Source organism: Lissotriton vulgaris, unplaced genomic scaffold (genome assembly GCF_964263255.1).
Source record: "Lissotriton vulgaris unplaced genomic scaffold, aLisVul1.2 SCAFFOLD_1138, whole genome shotgun sequence".
Taxonomy (NCBI): domain Eukaryota; kingdom Metazoa; phylum Chordata; class Amphibia; order Caudata; family Salamandridae; genus Lissotriton; species Lissotriton vulgaris.
The window spans coordinates 541690-567761 of NW_028244494.1; the positions used below are offsets into that span (position 1 = coordinate 541690).

Genomic DNA, 26072 nt, shown 5'->3' on the forward strand with positions numbered 1-26072 from the left:
CCAAATATGTGGGGGACCCCTATACCTCGTAAAATCACAGATGTTGATTGTGTCATGCTGACAGATTACCTTGCCTCCTTGATGTCTGCACTACAATCTTGTCATTCACAGGTAGCTGCAGCCTTTCCCGACAACACCGAGGTGAAGCCCCATGAAGTGGTCCCTGGTGACTTCGTGTTCGTGAGGAATTTTGACCGGAGAAGTCCACTGGAGCCCCGCTGGCAGACCCCGAAGCTGGTTCTTCTGACAACAAGGACGGCTGTTAAATTGGAGGGCAGAAAAGGGTGGCTGCACTCGAGCCACATCAAGAAATTCCACGGACTTCCTTCGGACTTGGACTCTAAGCCCTGCCCTCCTCCACAAACTGACTCAAAACTCCCCCTGGTTGAGAAAACCGCCTCCGAAGAGTATAGACTAAAGCTACGGTCTAGCAAGTCAGACAGTTTAATTGTTTAAGTCCTCCCCTAGGTGAATCGGTTAAATTAGTTTCTGACATGTATCCCCTAGACCGAGATAGAGAGAGAGATAGACAGAGACAACTCAAGAAACGTGCATATTGTAAATCACTCCGTAGTCACTGTATAGTGACATTATTAATTATGTTTTTCCTAAGCCTTCTTGTTATTGCTGCAAGTATATTATTACACATGTACTACCCTATTTTCAAGCATGCACAATCTGCTTACAATGTCACTGCCGAACACTCTTTTAGCGAATTACCTCCCCATGAATTATCTTACAGACTTGCGCTGCGCAACAACACATTCATTAGTATGTTACATCACTCCCATCAGACTAACAATGCTACAAACTGTTGGATATGTGGCCGACTCCCTCCCTACCAGAAATACAAGGGAGTTCTGCCCCTTTTTCCGTACCCGTTCACTCACAATGGCTCCTGTGGGGCATGGTTTAGATTGATTAATTCCTTAGATTCTGACATTGCGGTCTACAATGGGAATTGGGTTTGGGGAAACCTGAACTTAGTTCTACTTAAAGTCTGTTACCCTGACAAGAAGGGACTTCCCACTAGAACAGGAACAGATCTAGAAAATGAAGTATATGGATTAGGTAACTACACAATCAACCTCATGATTCTTACTGTTGAATCCGAAGCTGCACCAGTATTGCCTGCTATGTCAGTGTTACCAGTCAAAGGTGAATTATGTATCAGAAAGAATGGTTCCATACACTTAGGTCATAGTAAATGTACTACTGTGATCGAATTCAGTGATCAAGGCAAGTCCACGTTTAGAGCTACACGTCATTCCTACTTTGTTTGTGGCCATATCGCATACATACGTTTGCCTCCAGATTGGGATGGTACCTGTTACATTGCATTCCTTCTGCCACCTGTTTTCCTAGCTCCTCCTGATTATCACAGAAATACCAATCTAGTAAACAGCAGACTTAGAAGAGATCTCCCGATTGTCGACTACACTGAAACGGCATGGGAGCAATACACAGACTTCAATAAAGGTTTCTTCCCCTACTTAGGTACTGTTTTCAATAGTAAACTGATACGCAAATTAACTAGAACCCTCGAAGCAGTAGTGAATGAAACTACTTCCGCTCTAGGTAACTTAACAGAGGAACAGTCCGCGATGCGGGTTGTTGTTCTTCAAAATTGTCTCGTCATTGACGTCATCCTAGCTGATAGGGGGGGAGCCTGTAAGGTCATCGGGTCAAGTTGCTGTGTTTTCATTCCAGAAAACGCGCCAACGGTATATAAAGCTATAACACGTCTCCATAAAATTGCAAGTCTGATACACCAGAATCCAGGCACCTGGACTTGGTCCGGTTGGTTCTGGACAACGTTGACCGCTTGGGGATGGAAGATCCTATCCTTCCTAGGCATTGGCCTTCTCATAGTATTCAGTTGTTGCCTGTGTTTACAATGTGGACCGGCGATTTGCGGCCTGTGCGCCACATCATGTATTCCGAATTCAAATTCCCATTCAAACCGCCAAAAGAAGAAAGAAGAGCAAATGATGTTACATGAACAGATTGATCGGTTCATGCAGATCGATATATCATGAAGGGTCCGTAGGGGACAAGGAGGGAATGAGGTAATATAAATTTTATGATCTATTGTGTCCCCTATCTTAGACCCCACCGACTCCGTGTACACGCTACAAGTACATGTATGTTCCCTCCCCTTCAAGCTATAAAGACGCAAATACATTTGCGTCCAACGTTAACATGTCCTCTTTCAGATCCACCATGAATGGGTCAAATAGTCCGTTCCTAAATATGCCATGCCAACGTCTTTATGTAATGTACTTTACACGTTTTTCAGCTCTGGCGAAGTAGGCCCTGATTTTCTGCCATCGAGCCTTTTCCTGCCTTCTGACTCTGAATCTCAAACCTGAGCCTGCATCTGTACCGGTGACCTCTGCCTTACTCTCTGCGCGGCTAACGGTGCCTGGCTCAGCCTGTCGCCTGCCAAGACTGTATTCAACCTTCGAATTATCTGCTCCACTCCTCGAAAATGCATTCCTATCTAGTAGTTTCATGTCAACATCCTTCCAGCTGCAGAGCAAAGGGTTTGGTCTCACTGTCTCTATGCAAGTAATTCATGCCTCTGTTTCCATGGTAGGCCCATGCCCTCCCTCGCACCCCTCGCGTCTCATGCAGACACGTAGACGCTCATGCACGCACTCACAGTCAGTACAGAATAGCCTCTTGTCCGAGAGACCTTTTCCTTCCAGATAATACAGTTCCTTAAACATGAGATATTAGATACGATTTGGGATTAGGTTGATCTGACATCCAGACTTCTGTCTCCTCATGTAGGGCTAAATGTCAAGTCCCCCTTCACCCCTCAAGTTACACGTGCATTACACGTCATACTGCTGCGCGAGCATCTCTGCCATGTATTTCTGCTGACACTGCCGGATTCACTCATGGATCCGCCTGCTTGTGACATCATGTTTAATGACGTTCTTGTTCACGCCTTCATGCACGCCTATTGTAACGCCTTTTTGTATTACGTACATGCATTCTTATCTCTCTTCTCAGCTGTTACGCCTCCTGCATATGCTTTTACTGTAATGCATTGACTATATATATGAATGCCTGTCAATAATGTATTGTCGCATACTTGCATATTCGCATATTACCATTGACTCTGTCAGTCTGTCCCTTCCCGAACCTGCGTGGTGACGGAACGGTATGCCACCTTGGCTCGAGCCAATATGCTAATTACCCAATTCCTTTTATAGGAATAAAACCCTTTTTGAGAAACCTCAAATATCACGGATTTTGCCTCTTATTTATTATGAGTTATTCTTATTGACTTTACCGCATAGAAATTCAGTACCAGGTAATTAATTTTACCACAAAACGACTCGTGGAGTTCGCACCCTATTTGGGTTTGAAAAGAAAGCCCTCACACACCGACCTGGTCAGTGTCATGCTTCATCATCGGGCCCCACCGAAGAGACCTAATGCCTCTTCGGTGTGCTGCGACGCCAGGAGACTGCGGAGCTGGTTTGTGTGAAGGGTGTGTTGTGAGGTTAGTTTAAACTTAAAAGTGTCTAAAGGGTATCTAAAAAAAGTTTATTAGTGATCCCTAGGACACAAGTAAAAAGGTTCTATGTGTCTGAATTATAATGCCAAAGGTAATGGATGGTTTCATTCAGATTTAACTTAGTCAACATGTTTCAGCCTTAGGGGAGGTTTTAATTTACCTAGGCATTCGTCAGGACAATGATAAACCCCGGCGGTATGGACTCTCTAATCGTCCACCCTAACCTGGGGGCGTGAAAGTGAAAAATTAATGAAAAAAGGTGTTAAAGTGCATAAAAAATGGAAGAGCAAATGCTCATTCCGAAAAATCACTCCTAGTTATGGAGTGTATCAGCACCTGTGGAACAAGAGTACAAACAGACACATAAGACAAACAAACAATTATTTGTAGAGCTGTGCCATAACGTTTTTCTGTTCATGGTGCTCCAAATAAGTGGCAGCAAATGTGTTCCCAAACTAGCTACTAGATTTAAACACCATCCGCAAGCCCTCTGGGGATGATAACTCTAGTTCTGGGAAGTGTAGTGACAAAGGTGATTTAAAAAGGCCATGAGTGGCTAAATAGGGGTTAAAATCACACAGTGTGAGTGTTACAGGGGATCAATAGACAAAGAGTCATTAACCCCAACAATAAGTTTCATATAAAATTACAAATCTCACTTTAAAGTTTGGCGCTATCTGCACCATGGGTCTCAGGAGGGGGGTTGGAGTGTCCCTGGCACATCCTAAGGATAAAGAAAATAGGCTAGAAATATTCGGAATCACATTCGACTTAGCTTAATTGCGTGGTTTCTGTCCGATGGCCATTGCAGTATTACTCACGCCCTCAGCACTCGCAGCCCACTTGTACACCTCGTACTTCCTCAACCGGACCCCGACGATGGAGAGCGGGGCCGGTGGGTCCGTTTTAAAAGCCTGTGTACCATTGTTGGCGCTCTTCCGGGTGGGCGTGGCTGCATCCGAGCGAGGCCAGGGTGTTCTTCCCCGTGGGCGGGGTTGGGCGGAAACTAGGCTTGAATGCGCTAGTCTCTTACGATTTGTCTCCAGATTGAGACTTAGATCCTTTAGCCAATCATTGAATTCGTAAACACAAGTCAGCAAGAAACATTCGATTGTTTCATAGCTACTGGAAATACACCCGATTTTATCATGAGTGTGAATAGGTTTAACTATGCTTACCTATTTGTTGATATCTGCATATAACAGCACACAAAGGGAGTGCAATAGGTTATTGTTTATATAGAAAGGCTAGATTCCCATAAGTTAACAGGAGTTAACATTACTATAATGATAGCATTAGTATTCGTGGGTACAAGGATAGTGAAATTACATCGTTATCCATTGATTAGATATGCATATTCATATGCTACTGGGGATCTCATAATCCGTTAGCTCTACGTAACACCAGAATGTTAGTTTCTAGTATCAATAATGTGGATTGTGCGCTATTCATCAGACGGATGGTGCAGATAGCGCCAAACTTTAAAGTGAGATTTGTAATTTTATATGAAACTTATTGTTGGGGGTCACTGACTCTTTGTCTATTGATCCCCTGTAACACTCACACTGTGTGATTTTAACCCCTATTTAGCCACTCATGGCCTTTTTAAATCACCTTTGTCACTACACTTCCCAGAACTAGAGTTATCATCCCCAGAGGGCTTGCGGATGGTTTTTAAATCTAGTAGCTAGTTTGGGAACACATTTGCTGCCACTTATTTGGAGCACCATGAACAGAAAAACTAGATTATACATATAATTGGGGATTAAGAGAGTGTTCTTGTACTTCCCTACCTCTCCCATTGTTATTCTGTATAATTCTAGTAGTAGGCCACTTTGATCAGTGATTCCTAAGCAATGGATTTGGCTATTGTGTGGGGATCTAGTACTTGTCTCCCCTATTATACGTTTGTGAGGCAAACCCTGATTTTTATCTTTCACCTTCTCTATCCTGGGATCCTTTTCTGTACAGTTTGCTGCAACAGCAACTTATAAATGCTGGATAAATGCATTTGTTGTTGTTTTTTAGTTACTAGCCACTGCTCAAATATTGTTGGAATACGGCTATCCCTGGGTTTAAGGGTGTGTTGCCAAACTCTGTGGTGGATTTGAGTGTAATGCAAATGTTCAGACTCTGGCCTCATTAAGTCTTCTAGTATAATCTGTATTTTACTTAGCTGTGAGGTAGGTAGCAGTTATGTTATGTTAAAATATTTGTAAAGCACATGGCTGCCACAGCAACTGGACGTCCCAGCGCTGACTGTCTAGCAGAGTGGGAGGAGGAGTCAGCTTAGAGATTGGAGAATAGCCAAGTCTTCACAGTCCATCTAAAGTTCCAATGGTCGGATATACTACAGGCAGAGAAGGGTAGGGAGTTCAAAAGGACGGGAGCCAATGCCTTGAACGAGCAGCCACCCGCTCTAGCCCTGTACACCCGGGGAACTTGGGCCAGATGCAGATCCGCCGAGTGCAGGGCCCGGGTGGGTGTGTATAGGGACCATATATCGCTCAAAATCCCAGGGCAGAGGCCTGAAAAGATCTTGTGAATGATACAGAGAGTTTTAAAATAAATTCTCTGTTCTATTGGCAGCCAGTGAAGCAGTCAAAGGAGATCAGAGACGTGACAGTACTTAGGGAGTGCGAACAGAGCGTTGGCTGCAGCGTTCTGGGCACATTGGAGCCTTTTGGTCACAGGTTTGTTAGAGCCGAGAAGCAGCACGGTACAGGAGTCCAATCTTGACAGAACAGTAGATTGGACAATCAGCTGTCGGGTGTGAGCATCGAAAAGTCCCATAATAGGCTTTAGGCCACAAATTAAGCATGCGCCTCAAATGAAAGGGCGCCATCTACCCAAACTCCCAGGTTCCTAACGATGGGATTAGGTATAGGGATGCTCCAAGCACAGAGGGCCACCACTGGCTGCTCCAGAGATGGAAGTCTCTGCCTACCAGGAGGACTTCTGATTTGGTGGTGTTCAATTGGAGATAGTTATCAGCCATCCATTCACAGATGGCAGTTAGATCTCCTGAAATTTCACAGAATCCTGGTTGGGATTGCTAGAGAAGCTAAGCACCAGCTGAGTGACGTCAGCATATGACACCAGAGAGATGTTCCGGGATTTAGCTATGGGGGCCAGAGGTCGAATATAAATATTGAATAAAGTTGGGCTCAGTGCTGAACCCTGGGGGACAACCACAACGTACATGTTGAATGAGGGAGGAGAAAGGGGGGCAAAGACTTGGAAGGTCCGGTTGCCCAGAAAAGACGAGAGCCAAGAGATGGCCTTGCCATTGACGCCGATCTCCCTTAGCCGGTATAGCAGGATCTTATGGGAGACCGTGTCAAAGGCTGCACTCAGGTCAAGCAGAATCAGGGCCGAGGTTCTGCCCTCATCCAGGGAGGACCGTAGCTGCTCCGTGACTGCAAGTAGTGCGGATTCAGTACTGTGCCGAGGCCGGAAACTATTTTGGGAAGGATCCTATATCGAATTAGCTTTGAGGTATTGATTTAAGATGGTGTTGACATGGGATTCAGCGATTCTGGAGAGGAATGGGAGCAGGGAGATAGGTCTGAAGTTTTCAGAGTTGGACACCTCCAGCGCCGTTTTTTTTTTTTTTTTTAACAGAGGGACAACTTTATCGTGTTTCCACGATTTGGGAATGGAGGCTGAAGATAGAGACATATTAATCCACTCCAGGCACTCAGGTAAGAGGCAGTGTTGAAATTTAAAAATACCGTCCGGTCTCAGAGGGTCATCAGGGGAGCCTGACTTTACCTTAACAAACAGAGCCTCCATGTCTTTGGGAGACCTAGGCAAGAGGGAGTGGGTCTCAAGGCTAGAGGGCAGACTCCTCCAGGAGCAGAGAGCGGCGTTCCGAGGGCAGAAACTACTATAAATACGCTCCACCTTATCATTGAAGAATTTAGCCAAAATCTCACGCTGCAATTAGAAGATATGGTGCTGTCAGAGGCAGATGAGGATTTTGTCATATCTTTCAGGAGTGTGAAAATGGTTTTAGTAGGGTTGCTACTTGTGTCAATCATTCTGGCATAGTGTGCAGCCTTACTCTTCCGGACCAGTTTATGGTATGCTTTAATTGCGTTTCTGTAGCGTACTTTAGCTATGGGGTCGTAAGACCGTCTCCAGGCCCGTTCTAGGATCTTACAATTATTCTTTGTCAAAATGAGTGACTCATCAAAGCAGGCATTGATCTGTGCGCGTTTCGAATAAGTTAGTTTGGCTGGAATGCAAATATCCAGTGCTTTATTGACCCAACCCAAGAAGGCTTCGTTTGCTGCCTCATTGTCTGCGGGCCGTTCTGGGCGCTGGGTCCTTAAGACCGCTTTAAAGACAGCCGGGTCCAGTTTGTGTGACGGACACTTCATCGAAGGATTGTGATGGGGTTGCGACTTGGGGCCAGCCAGAGGTAACTGCAGAGAGATAAGGGAATGATGAATCCAAGGCATAGGAAGGGAGGCCTGTGTCTACAAAGACTAGAGATTCGAAAAGACTGGATTGAGGAGATGGCCAGCTGGATGTGTCGTCCCCAGGACTAGTTGTGACAGTTGGCAGGCTGCCGTAACCCCAAGGAAGTTGGTGATGTCAGGGGCATCTTGTAGCTCTAGGTGTAGGTTGAGGTCACTTATTGGAGACAACATTAGCTAAGGCTTCTCTGAAAGCTTTAGATTGGCCCGGCGGGTGGTAGATAAGTAGCCAAGAGAATGTAAAATTATCTGTCAGTGCAATTTTAAAAAGCGCACTTTCGCAATTGAAAATATCCTTCAGGGTGAGACTGCAGGTGTAGGCAGGTTTATTTATAGTTTCTGTGCCCCCCTCTCCCAACCGCTCTATTCACATTGTTCATAGCGTAGCCTGCAGGAAGGGTCAGAGCCGGTATAGCTATGGAGTCCTTGGAGAGCCACGTCTGCGTAAGGAATAAAACATCAGGAAAGCCCTCTTGTAGGAGGTCTGATACCTCTGCAGAGTGTTTGACCAGAGAGCAGCAATTTAAACTGCAGATATTATATTCCTTCAACGTAGGGTTTGGAACTCCAGGTCGCAGGCAAGTGCTCATCTTGAAATTGGATTTTGTTATTTATTTATTGATTACAGTATGGGGGACAGGAATCAGGGTACTGATTCCTACAAGAGGCTGCATAGTACAGAGCAGATAGGGCTTCCAGCGAATACACTAACCTATGGGGTAATAATGGAGCTGGGTCCCTAGCTCCTGGCTATGTCCAGGCGCGGATGGGCGCAGACAGGCTTGCCTTTGGCGCAGTTGCGGCAGGCCCACTGCGCGTCCACGCTGCTACGTGCATTTAGTACCTGGGGGGCAAACTGACTCCTCCCAGGCTGGACCCGGATTGGTTACCACTGGCCAATCAGATTGCGGCACAGCCGGAATTAAAAATGCATCCAACACGAAACACATATAAAACAGAAATAGCTTTTTGTGCAAAGATTACAAGGCTGAGCTTTAAAATCAATCAGCAGTTCCCTCACTAGATCCACTCTTAACTGAGAGCTCGTCCGCGCTGTTGCGTGCATTTAGTACCTGGGGGGCACACCTGGCTCCTCCCAGACAGTAGTCTGTAAAACAAATAACATCTGTGGGGTATCGACTGTGAGTGCAGCAATATTTCTGCAGCAATACACCCCCCTTGAGTGCCAAATCGTATGTTTCCCATTTATCTTCTGAAGAAAGGGGTGATGGCTTGAATCATGTTTGTCAGAGTTGTAGCAAGTTGTACCCCTAGTTATGTCATAGTGACTTTTGCTCGCTGAAATAGGAACTCCCTTTTTTAGATCTATGACCTATTCGGTTTGTACAAAAATGTTTAGAACTATAGATTGATCGTAATTTATTTTGGCAGCAGAGACCGCACCATAGTGCTCTGGTTCGACCATCAGCTCTGTGATTGACGTATAAAGGTAAATTGTGCATCTTTCTCCCCACCCGTACTCTCTGTTCCGTTGTATCTTTTTTAAGCTATCATTTCCAATGTTTGCCGAGTAGCACAGGTGGCGGGAGTCTTTGTCTAATGTTCTTGCACACGGTTACTCGGGCTGCTTTACAATTGTTTACTCTGGCAGCTTCTGTACCTCTTTAACAGCTAAGTAACCAATTTGTTAATGTAAGTCCAATTCCAAAGTCCCTCAACACTAAGCTCCAGTGACCCCAATCAGACCTTCTTTCCATCCAAAGAGCCCAACAACTTCTTCATCTTGTTTACATTATACATCTAATGTAGCTGTTTCTTTGTAGTATTACCACAGCCTCTGTTTGAAATGAAACCTGATTGATCCAGGTCTAACTCTCTCCAATTTCCCTGTCAGCTTGCTTATGAAAAGCTAGAAGTTACATTTCCATAAGGAGATCAGCCTATGGGAGCAGAGTATTTTATCTTTTTTCTCTATTTGGAATTACTGAGATCATTTATTGTGACAATGATTCCATATTGCATGTTGCCCCCCAAGAGGGTGTTATAAAGAGTGCTAGTACTGAGGTAGTTCTTGACAGAAGGTTTTATAATAATTTTAAAAAAAAAGAACTGTCAAGCAATCTGGACCAGGGAACTCCAATTCTTCCGTTTGGAAATGCCAGAGATTACTTCATTTAGTTGTATATGTTTGCCTGATCTTAATTTTGATCTGTGGCTTTTTGCACCTGAAACACCTCAATGTTATTTGTTGCTTCATCGGGAGACACCGTCTATAGCGTATATAATGTTCTGGAAAGTTCTTAACAAGCAGGTACATACCCCTGTCATCGCTACAGATACATCCTTTTATTTTTAAACTGACCTCTGCTATCCACTGAGTGACAACTTTTGCCCTCAGCTAACATACCAGCTATTTCTGTGCTTTTTTGGCACCTTCGCAGTCTTTTTGCCTAACCAGCAACATTACACGGTCCATGTCATCTGTGTCTGGAATTATCTTGAGGGATCATTCTGTGTATTACGTTGTGCTGTGTTCTATCCCATAAAGATCTACCAGAGGGTATCTAGCTTCAAGGCCATGTCTTCCATCTTGGCATTTGGCCAGGGGAGTTCCAATAGCAGAGATCTGCAGAGTGGCCGCATGGGCATCCCTACCTACTTGTACAAATCATTGCTGCTTGTTCTCTGAGGTGTGCAGGGACAGCCAGTTTTCCAGTTCTTTCCTCTAGGCCTTCCTTGTATAATGATCCCTTCATTTCCTTCATCCAAGCAATCCACTGCGTGGGAATCTTTTCACAAGGTGAGAAATGGTAGAAGTAGCCATCAGAGGAAAAATGTACTTACATTCTTTAGCTATCTTTCTGGTGGATGCTCTACCTACCTGCTTATTCCTCGCCAATCTCACCCTTTCCCTGTCTTGAAGCATCATTCTACGGTGTAATGATTAAGGCCCTCTAGAGTGATGGTCCTTTAATAAGATTTCAAGAAGGTTATCGCACTGCACCTCAACTAACATGATGGCTTTCTCGTCCTTTCACCTCTTTGGAGCAGACACAATGGATGGGAAACTGATGTCTGCAGCCAAGAGTGGGCATTGTGTGGCTCAAGTGACACCATGATGCTGTCACTTCCGGTGTGTACATGGAGCCAGCACCACCTATTGCTGGAAGAGTTCTGAAAAATTTCTGAATCCAGTCTGATGCCTTGAGGTATTCACAAGGTGGGAATCTGCTGGTAGATAGATTCATCACCAGAAAGATTGCTGTCAAAGGTAAGTAACTTTTCTTGGCAGTGGATAGTCATTTGGCAGGGCAGGACTGGGAACATCAGTCAACCCTCCCCATTCTGCTGGACCAGCCCCGGAATGGAGGGGGTTTGTGCTATTGATGAGCAACACTGCTTCCGCTTTATCACTGCTGCCGCTTTATCACTGCTGGTGCTTGTGTTACAGGTGGCTGATATTACAGGACTGCCCTGTATCAAAACCAGCCCCCACCGTTCGGAAATTGAGCTCCGGCCCACCGGGAAAACGCCAGGTGCCCCCTATGGCCAGTCCTGCCCTACCAGGGAATGCAGAGAGCCAGACTGCCTAAAGAGATAACTGCAGACTCTAACCGTCATGAAAGTTACTGCTCTATTTTTGTGAAAGTGGGTACTTTTGATGTAGACCAGCAAGACGGCCTATCGACTTCTCTGTGAATTTGCAAAATATTATTGCCTTGACTCGTATGTCATGGCTGAATATCAGTTGATTCTTTTGACTTATCAAAGAGCCCAGCTTTCAAACTGTTGTGTTTTGCTGGATATTTTTTGAAGGTAAAGAAAATAGTCATTCTGAAGAGTATAGATTAAAAGAAGTAAGTTATGCACCTTTTTGCAACGTCGGTTCTAATAGATATTGTGGGCTCTAATTGTGTGGCGCATCCTCTGATGCCTTCTATAGAATTCTAACAAATGAAGAGGCTTGGGGGGACCTGTCTTTTTCTGCAATCCAATCACTGCTCACTGGGGTTGCGTTGAGATTGATTGACACTTTGTGATATATACGCGGTGTTACTTGGCAAAGTGAAAGTGTTTACTTTTCCGGTCTTGCCAGCCTTTACCTGGAATATTTACTCTGGTTCAATGACTGGTTTGAATACTAAATACCTGTCATGGGTGTTTGCTGACAGTGGTGTTTTTTTCTAGATTTTTAGTTTTTTGTTGAAAATAACAGATGTACTGGTGTCAACAAATGATACCACCTGAAACCTTGGTGTATTCTGTGTACCCGTTCACATGCAGACTCTTTCTTACAAGTTTGTCCATTTCTTTCATTTTATATATTTCATGCAGGCATATACTTTATGTGCATGCGACCTTTTCTTTCAGCTTCACTAAAGTGCCGTGAATTAATAGTAATACTTATTACAAAAAATCATAAGCCTGCATGTTTTGCTTATGGCGTCTACCCGCACAGCTTGTTTTACTGTCTTTCACCAAAACAAAATGCTACCATCCTTCTTGACTGTATTTTTTGTCAAAAACCATTAATTATTAATTGTTTTATGTTTTCTTTTTGCAGTTAATTGCTAAAGCTGAGAAAATCAGGCTGGCCAAGTCTCGGGAAGCAAGCAAACACATCCACTTTGATGATTTTTAGGAAAAAAGCTGTTTTGTAAAGAGATACTTTTATGTACACATTTATTATTACAAGACTGTTGTATATTGTTATTTTACTGGAGTCCTCTGCATTTTCTGTATATAAAACTGTCCTTTCTTATGAGGTATTTTCTCCCGAATTGATCGAATATTCACTTTATCAAATACGTCCTTTCTGAAAATACGACCAGGAAAAACATTTCGAACAGATGTTTATTCTCTTGCACTCCTCATGAGTAAATGGGCTCTCATTGCTTTATAGGTTGTGAACATTTTGTATTGTTCCAGTTGACTGAGAAAGAACTGGAATAAAAAGGTGTGGATTTTTTAATGCTTGGTTCTGAAAGTTAATTTTGGTGTGAATTGGAGGCTGTTTCAAGATCATGCAATTGAGGCCTTGATCAAGTTTGAAATGTAATAGGCACATGCTTTCGAATTGTCTCTGAGACACCAGATACAAGTAGTTTAAATCGGCCCTGTGAATGAAAATTGAACTGCATCTATTCAGCATGGGAATTTCTTTTTCAGCGGGATACGGAGTTGTTCTTACGAGAGATGAAGGGGAGGGTGGAAATTAAGTCAAAGCAGGACAAAAGTAGAAGATTCAGATATCGGCAGAGGTCCCCCTATATATACTTAGTTTGGGTGTTTCTCTCTTGTGCTTATTGAAGCTATCTTTCATTAATTTAATCATATATACATTTGGAGTGGAAGTGCCATAATTAGAACTTTAGAGATGTGTTATCAAACATACTCAAAAGTATTAACCCCTTAACTGCTGAGGGTGTTCTGCCCCTAGTGCCAGGGACCTTTATTGATATATGTGATACTTTACACATAACTAAAGACAGGGCTAGTTTGCTAAACTGCCTGTTAGACTCTGGTACGCACTACTAGTGTTGATTTACAAATTGTTCAAAAGAAGTTATACCAAGTTTAAAACATCTAATCCATTCTATTCAATTTATTCTTCTCAAAAAGAATCTTTTTTGATATTCAATGACAAGCAAATATTTCTTCAAAGATAAAACATTAAACAATCATGAATATAATACCTGATTTAAGCAAAAAAGCAAATCAAAATTCAATGACTTTCTTCAATCAATGTAGATGTTGATGGCCCAATGCATTTCGGGACGTTGACATAGTCTCTTCATCAGGGGCAACACTATAAGTCAAAATATAACAAGCAGATAGATCAGCACAGTTAAAAGGATCTATAAGTATAATCTAATTCAGTCAAACAATATGAAATTGCTTAGTAAACACCAAACTTTGGAGACTCGTATATACATGTCAGGAAACCAACTTAAGTAATATACTGTCATGACCCAAAAACTGTTCAGTTAAAAAATCAACATATAGATTACAAGATGTTTCTACAGTAATTAACCTGCTTTTGTAGTTATGAGCGTATGAAAAAAGATACAAAGAAAAGCCACCACCATTGAAACATCCCAATGTGCAACTTACAAATGTTTGGAAACGACGTAGAAACGTCGATTCTCTCCTATCAGAACGATTTGTTTTAATACGTAACCGCGTTTTAAACACACGATAGCACCACTATCACATGACCTGGTTTCGCACGAACGAGGAGACGCTAGAAGTGCTCGTCTTTTTCTCCATCTCGATAAGCGCAGGGCTCTGTTTAAATGTGGGGATGAGTTCGGTATAAATGATCAGTCTTCAAAGTTTGTTGATCGTTAACTTTTAAATCGTAGAGAGTTCTTCGGCGACATTGTGACTTACGGCTCAGTTCTTTTTCCATCTCGGTAAGCGTGGGACTCTGTCTTGATTTGGGGTTAAGTCTGGGATAAATCATTAGTATTTGAAGTTTGTTGACTGTTGGCTTTTAAATTGTAGGGATCTCCCCGGTGGCATTTTGGCTTACGGCTCGAGTTTTCACGAAGTGCAATACTTACTTTTCATTTTTCACGGTATGTTGAATGATAGTTTGTGTTCCTACGGACTGTAAAGGTGCCAACATTGTGTATAGTGAATTTATATCATGTCTCTTGGATTGAATTCATAGGTTGTGCAACTCTGGATTTTTATACAATTGTAAGTACTGTAAAGTGGATTTAATCACACAACATCACGTATAATGTTCACGGAGGTTGACTGGCTGTTGCTCTTTGTTGTTTTTATATTTTTTGTGTTCAGGACTTTGGTGGATTGTATTCTTAGATATACACCAAGTAGGATGATACTTTCTACTATTAAGTAGTACATTTGGAAGTTGCACATTAGGATGTTTCAATGGTGGTGGCTTTTCTTTATATCTTTTTTCATACTGTTACATACGCTCATAACTACAAAAGCAGGTTAATTACCGTAGAAACATCTTGTAATCTATATGTTGATTTTTTAACTGAACAGTTTTTGGGTCATGACAGTATATTACTTAAGTTGGTTTCCTGATATGTATATACGAGTCTCCAAAGTATGCTGTTTACTAGGCTATTCGATATTGTTTGACTGAATTAGAGTATACTTATGGATCCTTTTAAATGTGCTGATCTATCTGCTTGTTATATTTTGACTTATAGTGTTGCCCCTGACGAAGAGACTATGTCAACGTCCCGAAATGCATTGAGCCATCAACATCTACATTGATTGAAGAAAGTCATTGAATTTTGATTTGCTTTTTTGCTTAAATCATGTATTGTATTCATGATTGTTTAATGTTTCATCTATGAAGAAATATTTGCTTGTAATTGAATATCAAAAAAGATTATTTTTGAGAAGAATAAATTGAATAGAATGGATTAGGTGTTTTAAACTTGGTTTAACTTCTTTTGAACAATTTGTATATCAACACTAGTAGTGCGTACCTGAGTCTAGCAGGCAGTTTAGCAAGCTAGCCCTCTCTTTAGTTACTACTTGGAGTGCTTAGGTACACTCTGTCAGGCACAGCACACAGATCTAACTAATAGTAAAAAAACTAGGACTGATATCGCTTAAACCCGTAGTGCTCAGATCACCATCATATGATACTTTACACATAGCCAAAACTCAAATTTTGCACCCTTTTTCCCTCAAACGCCTTGGAAAACACCTAAAGGTATCTAGTGTTTGTAGGGTCCCCTGACGGGTACTGAGAAAATAGCCAAAACATAGCTGCATTTCGTGTTTTTTGAGGGGGAAATGGGAAAAAGTACATTGCAAGAAAGCATGTTTTTTTCCAAAGAATGGCATCCACTAGAGGTTGGTTGTGCTAGGATCACCATCGTCCCAGCTTTCAGAAACAAACAGAGTTGTATCAAAACATTTTTTCTACAGTTTTTGCATTTTTCTAACAAGTAGTCAATTTTTGCGAATGGTTGTGCTTTCATCCTACTTGCAGTTTGCGGAGTAAACGGAGTAAAACCCATGGGTGATCCCGCAATGCTATATATTTCTAAGTAGACTAAATTCATTAAGGGGCCATTTGTGTCGATACCGCAAGGTTTACCCAAAGAAACTAATCATTGAAATAAAACTTTAAAGAAAATAAGTAAGAGAAAATAGCCATTGGCAAGAACATTTTCATCCGTAATTTTTTGTCACAATGGCTGGTTTACAAAAGCAACATATTATGCCTGCTAAAACCTTCTGATCACTGGGATATATATGGTTTGTATTTTCTCCAAAACCACGCAGTACCCAGAGAACGACTGAGCTGCGGCTTATAATGATTTTTCATTGAGTACCGACCATACAGTGATTCATATGGTAAAATGCAATTGATTAATTAATTAATTGTGGGTTTGTAATGCGCTAGAATCGACTCCCTAAGGAGTATCTCTGCGCAGTAGACCGCTGGGGAACCCGTCCTGGCTTTCCCTGTGAGATGGTCCCTACTGGGTATCTCCAAGGTGAAACCAGACATCCCCGGCGTATGTGGGGGGCCGTTGTGGAGATAAGGCAAGCTAATGCCCAGAGTTGCCGAGTGTGATCCCTGGTTAGAGTAGGCACCGAGATGAGAATTATCGAGTCCGCTGACCCTGGTCCACGACCCTGCCGCGTCTGGAATTGAACCCTGGTCCCGGGCCGTCCTCTGCTCTCGGGTCTGCCGCCTCTAACCGCCGCCGCCTCTAATGAACGAAAAATGGGTGTGAAGGATACCTATGTATTCAATTTGCACAAGATACTGAGTTTAGGAACAATGGTTATTTGTATGCCTCCGTGTTTGGGGTTGTCCATACTATCATGTGATTAATAAGGCATTTTGCAAATTGATTTTTTTTATCTTGCACACTCAGGTCCGGAAGCCAAACAAGTAGAGAAATTCAATTGGTAATAACAAATGTCATATTATCTGTCTTCCCACTCGTGTCCTGAATAAAAATGTTACCCCAGTTGTGTGGCCGGGCCTTGTGGTTGGGACAATGAAGACTTCAGAATCCACCTGGAGACATCACTTATCACCCAGCAAGCAACTTTTTCTGCACTGTGGGTAGCTGTGGATTTTGGGGCTGGGCTCAGCCGCCACCTATGAAAATTGACTAAACCAAGACATGTCTAAAGACTGGACACACAGGGGAGTCCAAGGTGGTCTTGCTTGTGTGCATAGAACACTGTTTTTACCCAAAAGTCCTTACAAACCTCAAGCTTTGGCTAAAACACCTTTTTCCTTTCATTTCTGTGAGGAGAAGTTTCAGGTTCTGCGGGGATCCACAAAATTCATATGTACTAATATCACTTCTTACAATAAAAATGCTACCCTACATATGTGGCTGAGCTTAGCACCCACGACAAAACAAGCCCAAAACCGCAACGCAGAAACATCAACATTTCCTGTCAAAAAGTGACCTATTCAAGCAATAGGAGTAGCTCCGGAATTTGGGCCCTTGTTAAGCCACCACCAAGGGAAACCTACCAAACTCAGACATTTTTGAAAAGTGGACATCCAGGAGAGTTCAGAGTGGTGTGATTTGTAGGCCTGGGTGGTAAATTCCGTTCCGCTCGCGGAATTTGGGTAATTTCCGTTCCGCGAAGAATACAAAATTGCCCAAAATTCTGCTTTCTGCGACTTAGCGAATTTTTTTGCTTGTTCGCGTTCTCAAATGCGTGTTCGCAAGATATTTCCCCCCGAGCACCCAACAGCGATTGCGAACAGTAAAAAAGCATCTCGAACAAGCAATTCCGCGTGTTCGCGGAATTTCTGCCTGTTCGCTGAGATTTTTTACCGTTTCGCGGATATTTGCCTAACGCGATTATGCAAAATCCGCCCACCCCATGTGATTTGTGTGGATTCCTTAAAGTCTTTTACACAGAAGGTCTTGCAACCCTCAATCTTTGAATACATGCACTCCTTTTCCTCACAGTTTTATGAAAGCTATGGGGATCCACAAAATGTATATCACCCAGCACTCTCACATATCTCCAGATACACATGGTACCTACTTGTGTGACTGGGTATAGTGCCAATGACCAGAAATGAAAAAAACGAGGGCCACGCAAATACCTTATAGACCTTGCAGGGTTCTTTTTTTGATCTGTTGCTGTCACAGACACTATGCCCAGTCACACAAATGGGGTGCTGTTCTTATTAGGAAACCTTGATCTGGCTCAGATCATAAACCCAGCCAATGTTCACAGCAAAGACACTATGAATGCCAGTCTGCCACCTCCACTATCTTTGTCATCTAATCTTCCTATCACCTGGTTTCTCAAGCTGGGATTCAGGCTGCCCTCTATCGACCTACAGACACAATGTGGCCGTAACCTCCTTCTGCTCTTTACTGTGGCCCAAGCTCTGCTGCCCTGCTTGCTACTGCAAACAACTACCTAGGACCACACTACATTTATGTGCAGAACTGCATGTTGAAGCAACTGACATTTTGGGTGGGGCTACAATCGCTGAGCAAGACTGTCTTTATGCTTGCTGCTCAAGGTAGCAATGAGTACAGTATATATGTTTATGTACATATATATGTGTCACTGTATCATCCGGCACACACCCACTATTCCATCTACAAATATCTTATGCATACTATGGTGCTATTCAAGGTAAGGTAGCCACCACGCATCCTTTAATAACTAAAAATAGCTGTTTTTCAACGACAACTTAGAGCACACTATAATTCATAGTTCACATTAAAATTGTCCATTCTTGTGATTCTTTAATTCTAATCTTCAAGTCTCTAGCCAACACGTGTTTCATCCTACTGGCATTATGTCTTTGACTTCATCAGGGCTCATAAATCTAATTCTCCACATGTATCCAAATTATAGCTACAGAAAGGATAATATTACTTGTGAGATGTTTCTCTTGAGATCGAGCTGGAGTGCTCCACACACGGAAAAACGTCCCACGTTTCATATTATTATACTTTCTGCCAATTTATTTTGGATACATGTAGAGAATTATATTTACCTCCTCAGAGGCCTTAAGGCATTTCACCACACAGAGTTTAGGAGAATCAGCAAAGGCTGGATAAGAGATAGTGCTGGTATTCGACTTGGTACGTCTACTTATTGTAAATGTTACCCCGTCAGCAGAAAAAACTCTAGCCGTGATATCCAGGGCACGTACGTCTGACACCCTCCTGCAAGAGATGAGGCACAGCAACATCGCCAGCTTCACAGAAATCTCTTTCCGAGACAGGAAGCGATTTGGTTGCCACGATAAGAAAAGGTTCAAGACCAAATTGACATCCCAAAGAGTACAATACTACGGTTCTGGAGGGAGAGACAAACGGATCCCTCTCAGTAACCTGCAGACAAAAGGATGTTCGCCCACCCGTGCTCCCTCCAACGGGGAATGCTCTGCCGAGATGGCGGACTGGATGACATTTATTGACCGATATGCCAATCCCTTTTCTGCCAAACTTGCAAGGAAATTGAGGATGTGAGTTGTATCTGATCACACAGAATCCACTTCCCTTTGCAAACATCAGCATACCCATCTTGTCCATGAGGACTGATAACGCTTGGACGTGCTGTCGGCCCAGGCCCTGGACAACAGGAACTCCGCGTGGCCTGAAAGGCTTGGGAGTCTCCACCTCTGCCTGTAATCTGCCATGCCATGAGGTGTAACAAGCCCTCCTCCACCAAATGATGGGCCTCGTTGTCCGGATTCACTAGATTGTGATGAAAGTGGGGAGTCAGGTTGGAGAAGCCCAGGAAAGTTCCACACTTGCGACCTCCAGAGCAGTGCTATCAACACCACCTTCGTCCTCTGCCTGCGGACCAAGGCCAAAGTCCATGTGATCATCGAGAACGGGGGAAAGGCGTAACTGCTCTCTCGGCTCCCGTCCTGGAGAAAAGCGTCCGTCGCCTCTGCCAGCGGGTCCGGACTCCAGCTGAAGAACCGAGGCAGATGGTGGTGGAGGAGACATGCAAACCAGATGATGGAGAAAGGCCCCCACCTGTGCCAGAAGGCAAAAGACCTGCGGATCCAGCTTCCAGAGGCTGGCGTCCTGTAGGTGGCGAGAGTGCCAATCTGCCACCTGATGTCCCGGCTGGGGAGGTATTCTGCCGTTACCGACTCCTGGTTGTCCAGGCAGAAATTCCAGAACTCCTTGGCCATGTTCGCCCATCCCCGGGATTTGGTACCCCCCAAATGATTGATATATCCCACCGCCGAAACATTTTCCATCTTTAACAGTACAGAGGACTGTATCCGGTCCTTGGTCCAGCATCGGACCGTGAACGACCCTCCTAAGAGCTCCAGGCAATTTATGTGTAGGTGCTGCTCTTGGGGAGACCAATTTGCGCCTGTGGAGAAATCCCCACCCCGAGCTCCCAAGCCTGACCTGCTGGCATCTGACTCTATCACCAAGTCGAGATCGGAACCGAACATAGCTTCCGTTTCAGGCTTCCATGTGAGCTTGTCACCACTCCAGCTCTTCCCTCACCTAGTCTGTCTACAGAACCACTTGCAAGTATGCTTGGCCTCTCAAATGGTATGCTTTCAGACGTGGCAGGGTCTGATAGTGCAGCGGGCCGGGAAAGAATGCCTGAATCGAGGCGGAGAGCAGACCCACAAGGTCTCAGCGAGGTACGCTGTTTGGCCAGAGTCTGTCGCATCTTGTGATGTATCTTTGCGATCTTCCGAGAGGGAAGACTCAATGAGGTAGAGGTGGAGTCTATGGGAAAAAAACAGAAAGACAGCTTTTTGCGCCGGGAGGAGGAGAGATTTCTACTCATTGATCACGAAACCTAGGCCCTCCAATAGGTCTACTACCGTCTGAAGATGCGCCCTCAGTCTCGAGGGGTACTGCGCCAGGATGAGCATATTGTCCTAATAAATGATAAGTCGGATCCCCTGGGCCCACAAAAACCCCACCACTAGTTTGAGGACCTTGGTGAAGCACCAAGGTGCGGACGACAGGCCGAAAGGCAGAGTTAGAAACTCGTATGCCTGGCTGCGCCAGAGAAGTTGGAGGAAACGACGGTGGGGGAATGATCTGGACCCTCGGGTACTCCTCTTTCAGGTCCAGGCGCACCATCCAATTAGATGGAAGCAGCACATCCCTGGGAAGATGGATACCCTCCATCTTGAAGTGGCGATACACCAACCACTCTTTGAAATCCCAGAGATTTCACTGGCTTTCGGCCCCCATCTGCCTTGTTGACCAAGAAGAGGTTGCTGAGAAAACCCTCCAGATGAACCGCCGTTCAGCAGATTGCCCCTTCTAAAGCAGGGCTGAGACCTCTTCGTCTACCATAGCTACGTCCGGGGCAGAAAAGGAGATGGGGTGAGGGTGGGCGTATTGACGGGGGGGACCCGTAGAACTCTATTTGGTACCCCTGTACCATCTGGGAAACCCATGCGTCCGCTGTAATGTCTTCCCAAGCCAGGAGTAACAAAACCAGCCCTCCCCGTCCCCCACACTCTTAGCTGCGCCGAGGGGAGAACCCTCACAGTTTGAATAGCCGTTGTTGCTGCCCTTATATCCTCTGCGGCCTTTTTAAGTGTTGCCCTCTTGTCGGGTAGAAGTTGTTTAAGCGCGGGTTAGCCTGATACTGCCCGTGCCCAGAGCCTTGCCCCTTGCTTGGGGGGGGGGGGGGGGGGAGGAGAACCGGCGAGTCGACCGGCCCCTTGGAAAACCCGGGGGTGGAAGACCCTCTTGATATTAGTCTGTGCTTTATCCAACTGCGTAAATGTCGCCACAAACTTTCCTAACTCTTTAACAAATGGTTCACCAAACAAACCACCCGCGCTGCTGCTCCCGCCTCGGAGGAGGCCAGGTCCCCCAATTTGGGGTCTACCTTGATCAACAAAGAACGGCGATGTTCTGTTGATAGGGCTCAGTTCTCATTCCCCATAAAACAGATGGCGTGCTGCGCCCAAGCAGAGAGGACGCCGGGGGGCAATGAGAGAACCAGAACCCGGGCTTCCTCGGCCATGACCAAAATATTGGTTATCTGGCCAACAGCGTCCAAGAGCTTATCCTGGAAAGCCCACCAAAACCTGTCAATTCCCTTCTTGGGGTCCTTGACAAACTTTGCTGGGAAGTTGGTCATCTTTGCGTCTATATCCGGTGTGAGCGCCACCTTGCCTACTAAGGTGTGGCACGGGCATTCTGCTCTAAACAGGCTGCGGGCTTCGTTCTCAAGTGGCTTCCTAAGAAGGGCTGCCATGTACCTAGCCGCCTTTTCAGCTGGCGTCCAAAAACAGGCTTACCTATGCCCCAGCTAATCTCCTGGCTATAAGGAAAGCTTTGCGCTCCTGCAACCACCCTTTATGTCTCCTTCCAGACGGCCCATTCTGCTGCTTGAATTGAGGATTTAATTCCTGGACACTGACCCCACCCCCTTCTCTTAATCCATGCTCTAACAATGACATTAAACTTTTCGGTCCTCAAATGTCGTTCTTCAGTCAAACATCACTCCGACATCTATGATCTGCTATCTGAGGAATCTCCTGATGCTCTTTTTTTAACTGAGTCTTGATTATCTGCCGACTCTGAGTCAGTGTTAGGTTTAGCCCTCCCCCAGGGTTTTCATATTGTGACCCTTAATAGAGAGTCTAGAGGGAGTGGCATCGCTCCGATTTTTAAATCTTGTTACACCTGTTCCTTCGTTAAAGAGACCCTAGTAGGCTGTGAGTGCGCACGCTCGGGCTCTCACTGAATGCCTGCTACACCATGTCAGGGTTACTGATATTGTCTGCCCGGACCCTCTAAAGAGTTTAGGGCGGCGCTTATGGAAATTGTCAATATTCTGGCTATGAGGACGGCCAATTTTAGTGCCATTGGGGATTCGAATCTGCACTTGGACAATCCACAGGAAGCGGAGATGTGCAATTTCTTAGCTGATCTGGGTGCATGTCAGCTGTTGCAACTGCTCCAGAGTCCCATTCACTCTGCAGACCATCTGCTGGACCCAGTGTTCTCAAATCTTCCTCTACTATCAGTTCACACCCCTATTCTTGTCTGTTGGTCAGATCATTATTTAGTACCTGTGTCCCTCTCAGGGGTTATGCCTTCTCGGAAGCTGCCTCTGAAGTTTGTTTTAAAACGCCCCTGGCATAAACTTGATCTTGACCAATTTCATGACCTCCTCTCCATAAATGCCTTTAGTATGCCAGCTGATCCTGATGCCGCTGATAAAGCACTCTCAGACTGGATTCGCAGTCCTCTTGATGTAGTTATTCCTGCAAAGTGGTCAATAAGTCGTAACTCTAAATCCAATCCTTGGTATAATAATGATCTTGACATTTTGCGTAAAAGCTGAAAAAGGCTGGAAAGGGTATGGAGATGGGAGTATGACCCGATGCAGAAGCAGTGCTATCAGGCGGCTATCAAAAACGATCATAGGGCCATTCATACAGAGCCGGCAGCTTATTTCGCCGGCGAGATCAGGAGCAGTTGCACCCCCTCCAAAACCATCTTTTCTATATGGATAGATTTGAAACAGTCGGGGGTCCCTGCAGTGCCTCATATATCATCCGATGAGCAGTGTGAGGCTCTCGCCACCTTTTTTTATCGAAAAGGTAGAGAACATTTATAAGACCTTCCCTCACACCGCTGAGTTCTGACCATGTGCCGAGACCACTCTTTACACATACATATACTGGCTGCATTCCCGCTGGTCTCCCTGGAGGAGCTACGGTCACTATTCAACAAGATTAAATCTGGCTCCCCTTCTGATCCCCTCAAACCTGACCAATTCAGGAAATCGCTACCTGTGCTCTTGTCACCTTTGAGCCAGTTGGTTAACATATCCTTGTCTAGAGCGGTTGTTCCCAGCATTTGGAAGCAAGCCAGGGCGGTCCCTCCGCTTAATGTAATGAAGTATCCATATGACAATCTCTGAATGCAGCCAAACTGGAAAATTATCACCCAATCTCTCTTCTCCCGTGGCTCGCCAAGATCACGGAGACCCATATCAGTTCCATCCTTTCTAGATTTCTAGAAGAGAACAACTGCCTGGACATTTCTCAGAATGGTTTGCGCTCAGGTCACAGCAGGGAGTCTGCTTTCCTAGCTGTCATCGAGCATCTTAGGCTTGCTCTGGATGAGGGACGTACGTCGGCTCTGATTCTTTTACACCTCAGTGCCGCATCTGATACGGTCTCTCACCAGATCCTGCTGCTTAGGCTGGAGGAGGCAGGTGTTGTGGGCTCTGCCCTGGATTGGTTTGATTCCTTTCTCCAACAGGACCTTCCAGGTTATGGCGCCTCCATTCGCCTCGACCCTCCATTCTAACAAACAAGGAGTTTCTCAGGTCTCTGCGTTGAGCCTTATGCTTTTTAACCTCTATGTTCAACCTTTGGCGGTCCTGGCGAGGAGCAGAGGGCTTACTATTGTATCATATGCTGATGATACACAGTTGGTAGTCGCTCTCTCGGACGACACCTTGGGGGCAGCATCTAAGTTTCAGGACGATCTTACGGTTGTTGCCAAGTGGATGACTGCCAACTGTCTCCAACTGAATTCCAGCAAGTCAGAGGTTCTGCTTGTAGGAAAAGATTGATTGAGAGCTGTGGGTGGAACTGTGGTGGCCATCTATACTTGGTTATGCATCTACCTCTAAGCAGGTGGTGAAAGATCTAGGTGTCTGGGTCGATTCGGCTTTCAGTCTCAAACTAAGAAAGTTGCAGGGACTTGTTTTGGCATCCTACGGGGGTTCAAACCGCTGCTTGGGTTTTACGACCCGTTCACCAGGCAGATGATTATTAAGGCCTCCATCTTGTCAAGACTGGACTATGCCAAATGCACTTTATTTAGGGGTAAACAAGACCGAAACCCCAAGACTACAACAAGTTAAAAATACTGCGGCTAGAACCCTTCTGGCCCTCCCTAGAACCTGCCCTACCTCTTGGGCAATTTGCCGGCTATATTGGCTGCATGTTACCAGCCGAGAGTAATTTAAGGTCCTCTGTACTGCGTTCAAAATTCTGAAATCCTTCTCTCCTGGCATTTTGTCAAACTTGCTCTCATTCTATTCTCCCTCGCGCCAACTTTGCTCAATGGGACAACATTTGGCGACTGTGCCTCGAATGAGGAGAGCTCGATCGGGCGGCCGCTCCTTCCATTTACTGTCTGTCAAGCTTTGGAATGCTTTGTCATTTTCCATTTGTGCCATGAACAACTATTTGGCCTTCTGTAAGACCATGAAAACTCATCTTTTCCCTTTGCTCTAGTGCCTTCTTCTGGTTACCAGCCTCCATGTTCTGCTTCAGCACTGGGACGCCTCTTTGTTGACGTGCTAAAATAACAAACAACATAACTCAGCTGACCTTCGTTGTGCAATGTCATCTGGGTCCAGCATATACGACATGTCCTCCTGGGTAGGTTCCTGAGGGCCCACTGGTCGCTAAGATCTAGAGGAACCCACTTCCTCTTCAGACTCCTCCGGGGAGTCCTCATCCTGGGACTGAGGTGACTCGGGCGGGGGGAGCTGCCTCTGGAATGGTTTGACACTGTGGGGGTTCCACTGGAGAACTTTTTGCTCGGAAAGCCTGCTTAAGATGCGTGAAGGTGTCCTTATCTAACCCCTCCTAACACTTCTTGGGGGGTGGGGAACCCTCTCTCATGATCTGTTGAGGTGCCTTATCCTGGGCAAGGGCTGAGCCGGAACCAGACTGTGCCATCTTTGCACAGTCCTGCTCTATCTTGTCAGCCAATCTCTGCTCCATGGGGACCATCAGGTTGTTCACCGCCCTGTATATAGAGGTATCAATAGCCTCATAAAAGTTATCATTCCATTGGAGGTAGGCCAGGGAGTCGTCCTTCTCGTAATACTCCTGCTCCATAATAAGGCTATAGGAGGGTAGCTCCTAACTGAAATGATGGAGGCTGAGGTGTAAATAAGAAGCAGCACACGTTGAATGCGCAACTATGGGCTGAGGGGTTACCCCTGACAAATGTGGGTGGCCCAGGCAGCACACAATTAATGAGGCACAAGCCTCTGGAGACTTAAACATCCTCTACAATCACTAGGGTCTCGCTACCCGGGAAGAGGTGTCACCACTTAGGCCACTCTGACCTGAAAAATACTGGCCCTCCGGGCGT

At 45.0% G+C, this 26072-nt stretch overlaps 1 protein-coding gene across 2 annotated transcripts in view; it reads left to right on the forward strand.

The window, feature by feature from the left end:
- LOC147667216 (la-related protein 7-like) overlaps nt 1-12949 on the forward strand; it is a 211620-nt gene extending 198671 nt beyond the window's left edge. For both annotated transcript variants that reach the window (XM_086948842.1, XM_086948843.1), the window contains exon 13: nt 12542-12949. In XM_086948842.1, the coding sequence (XP_086804968.1) occupies nt 12542-12619 (78 nt within the window). In that variant the 3' untranslated portion in view covers nt 12620-12949. The remainder of the gene's footprint in view (nt 1-12541) is intronic.
- Nucleotides 12950-26072: the final 13123 nt, after the last annotated feature.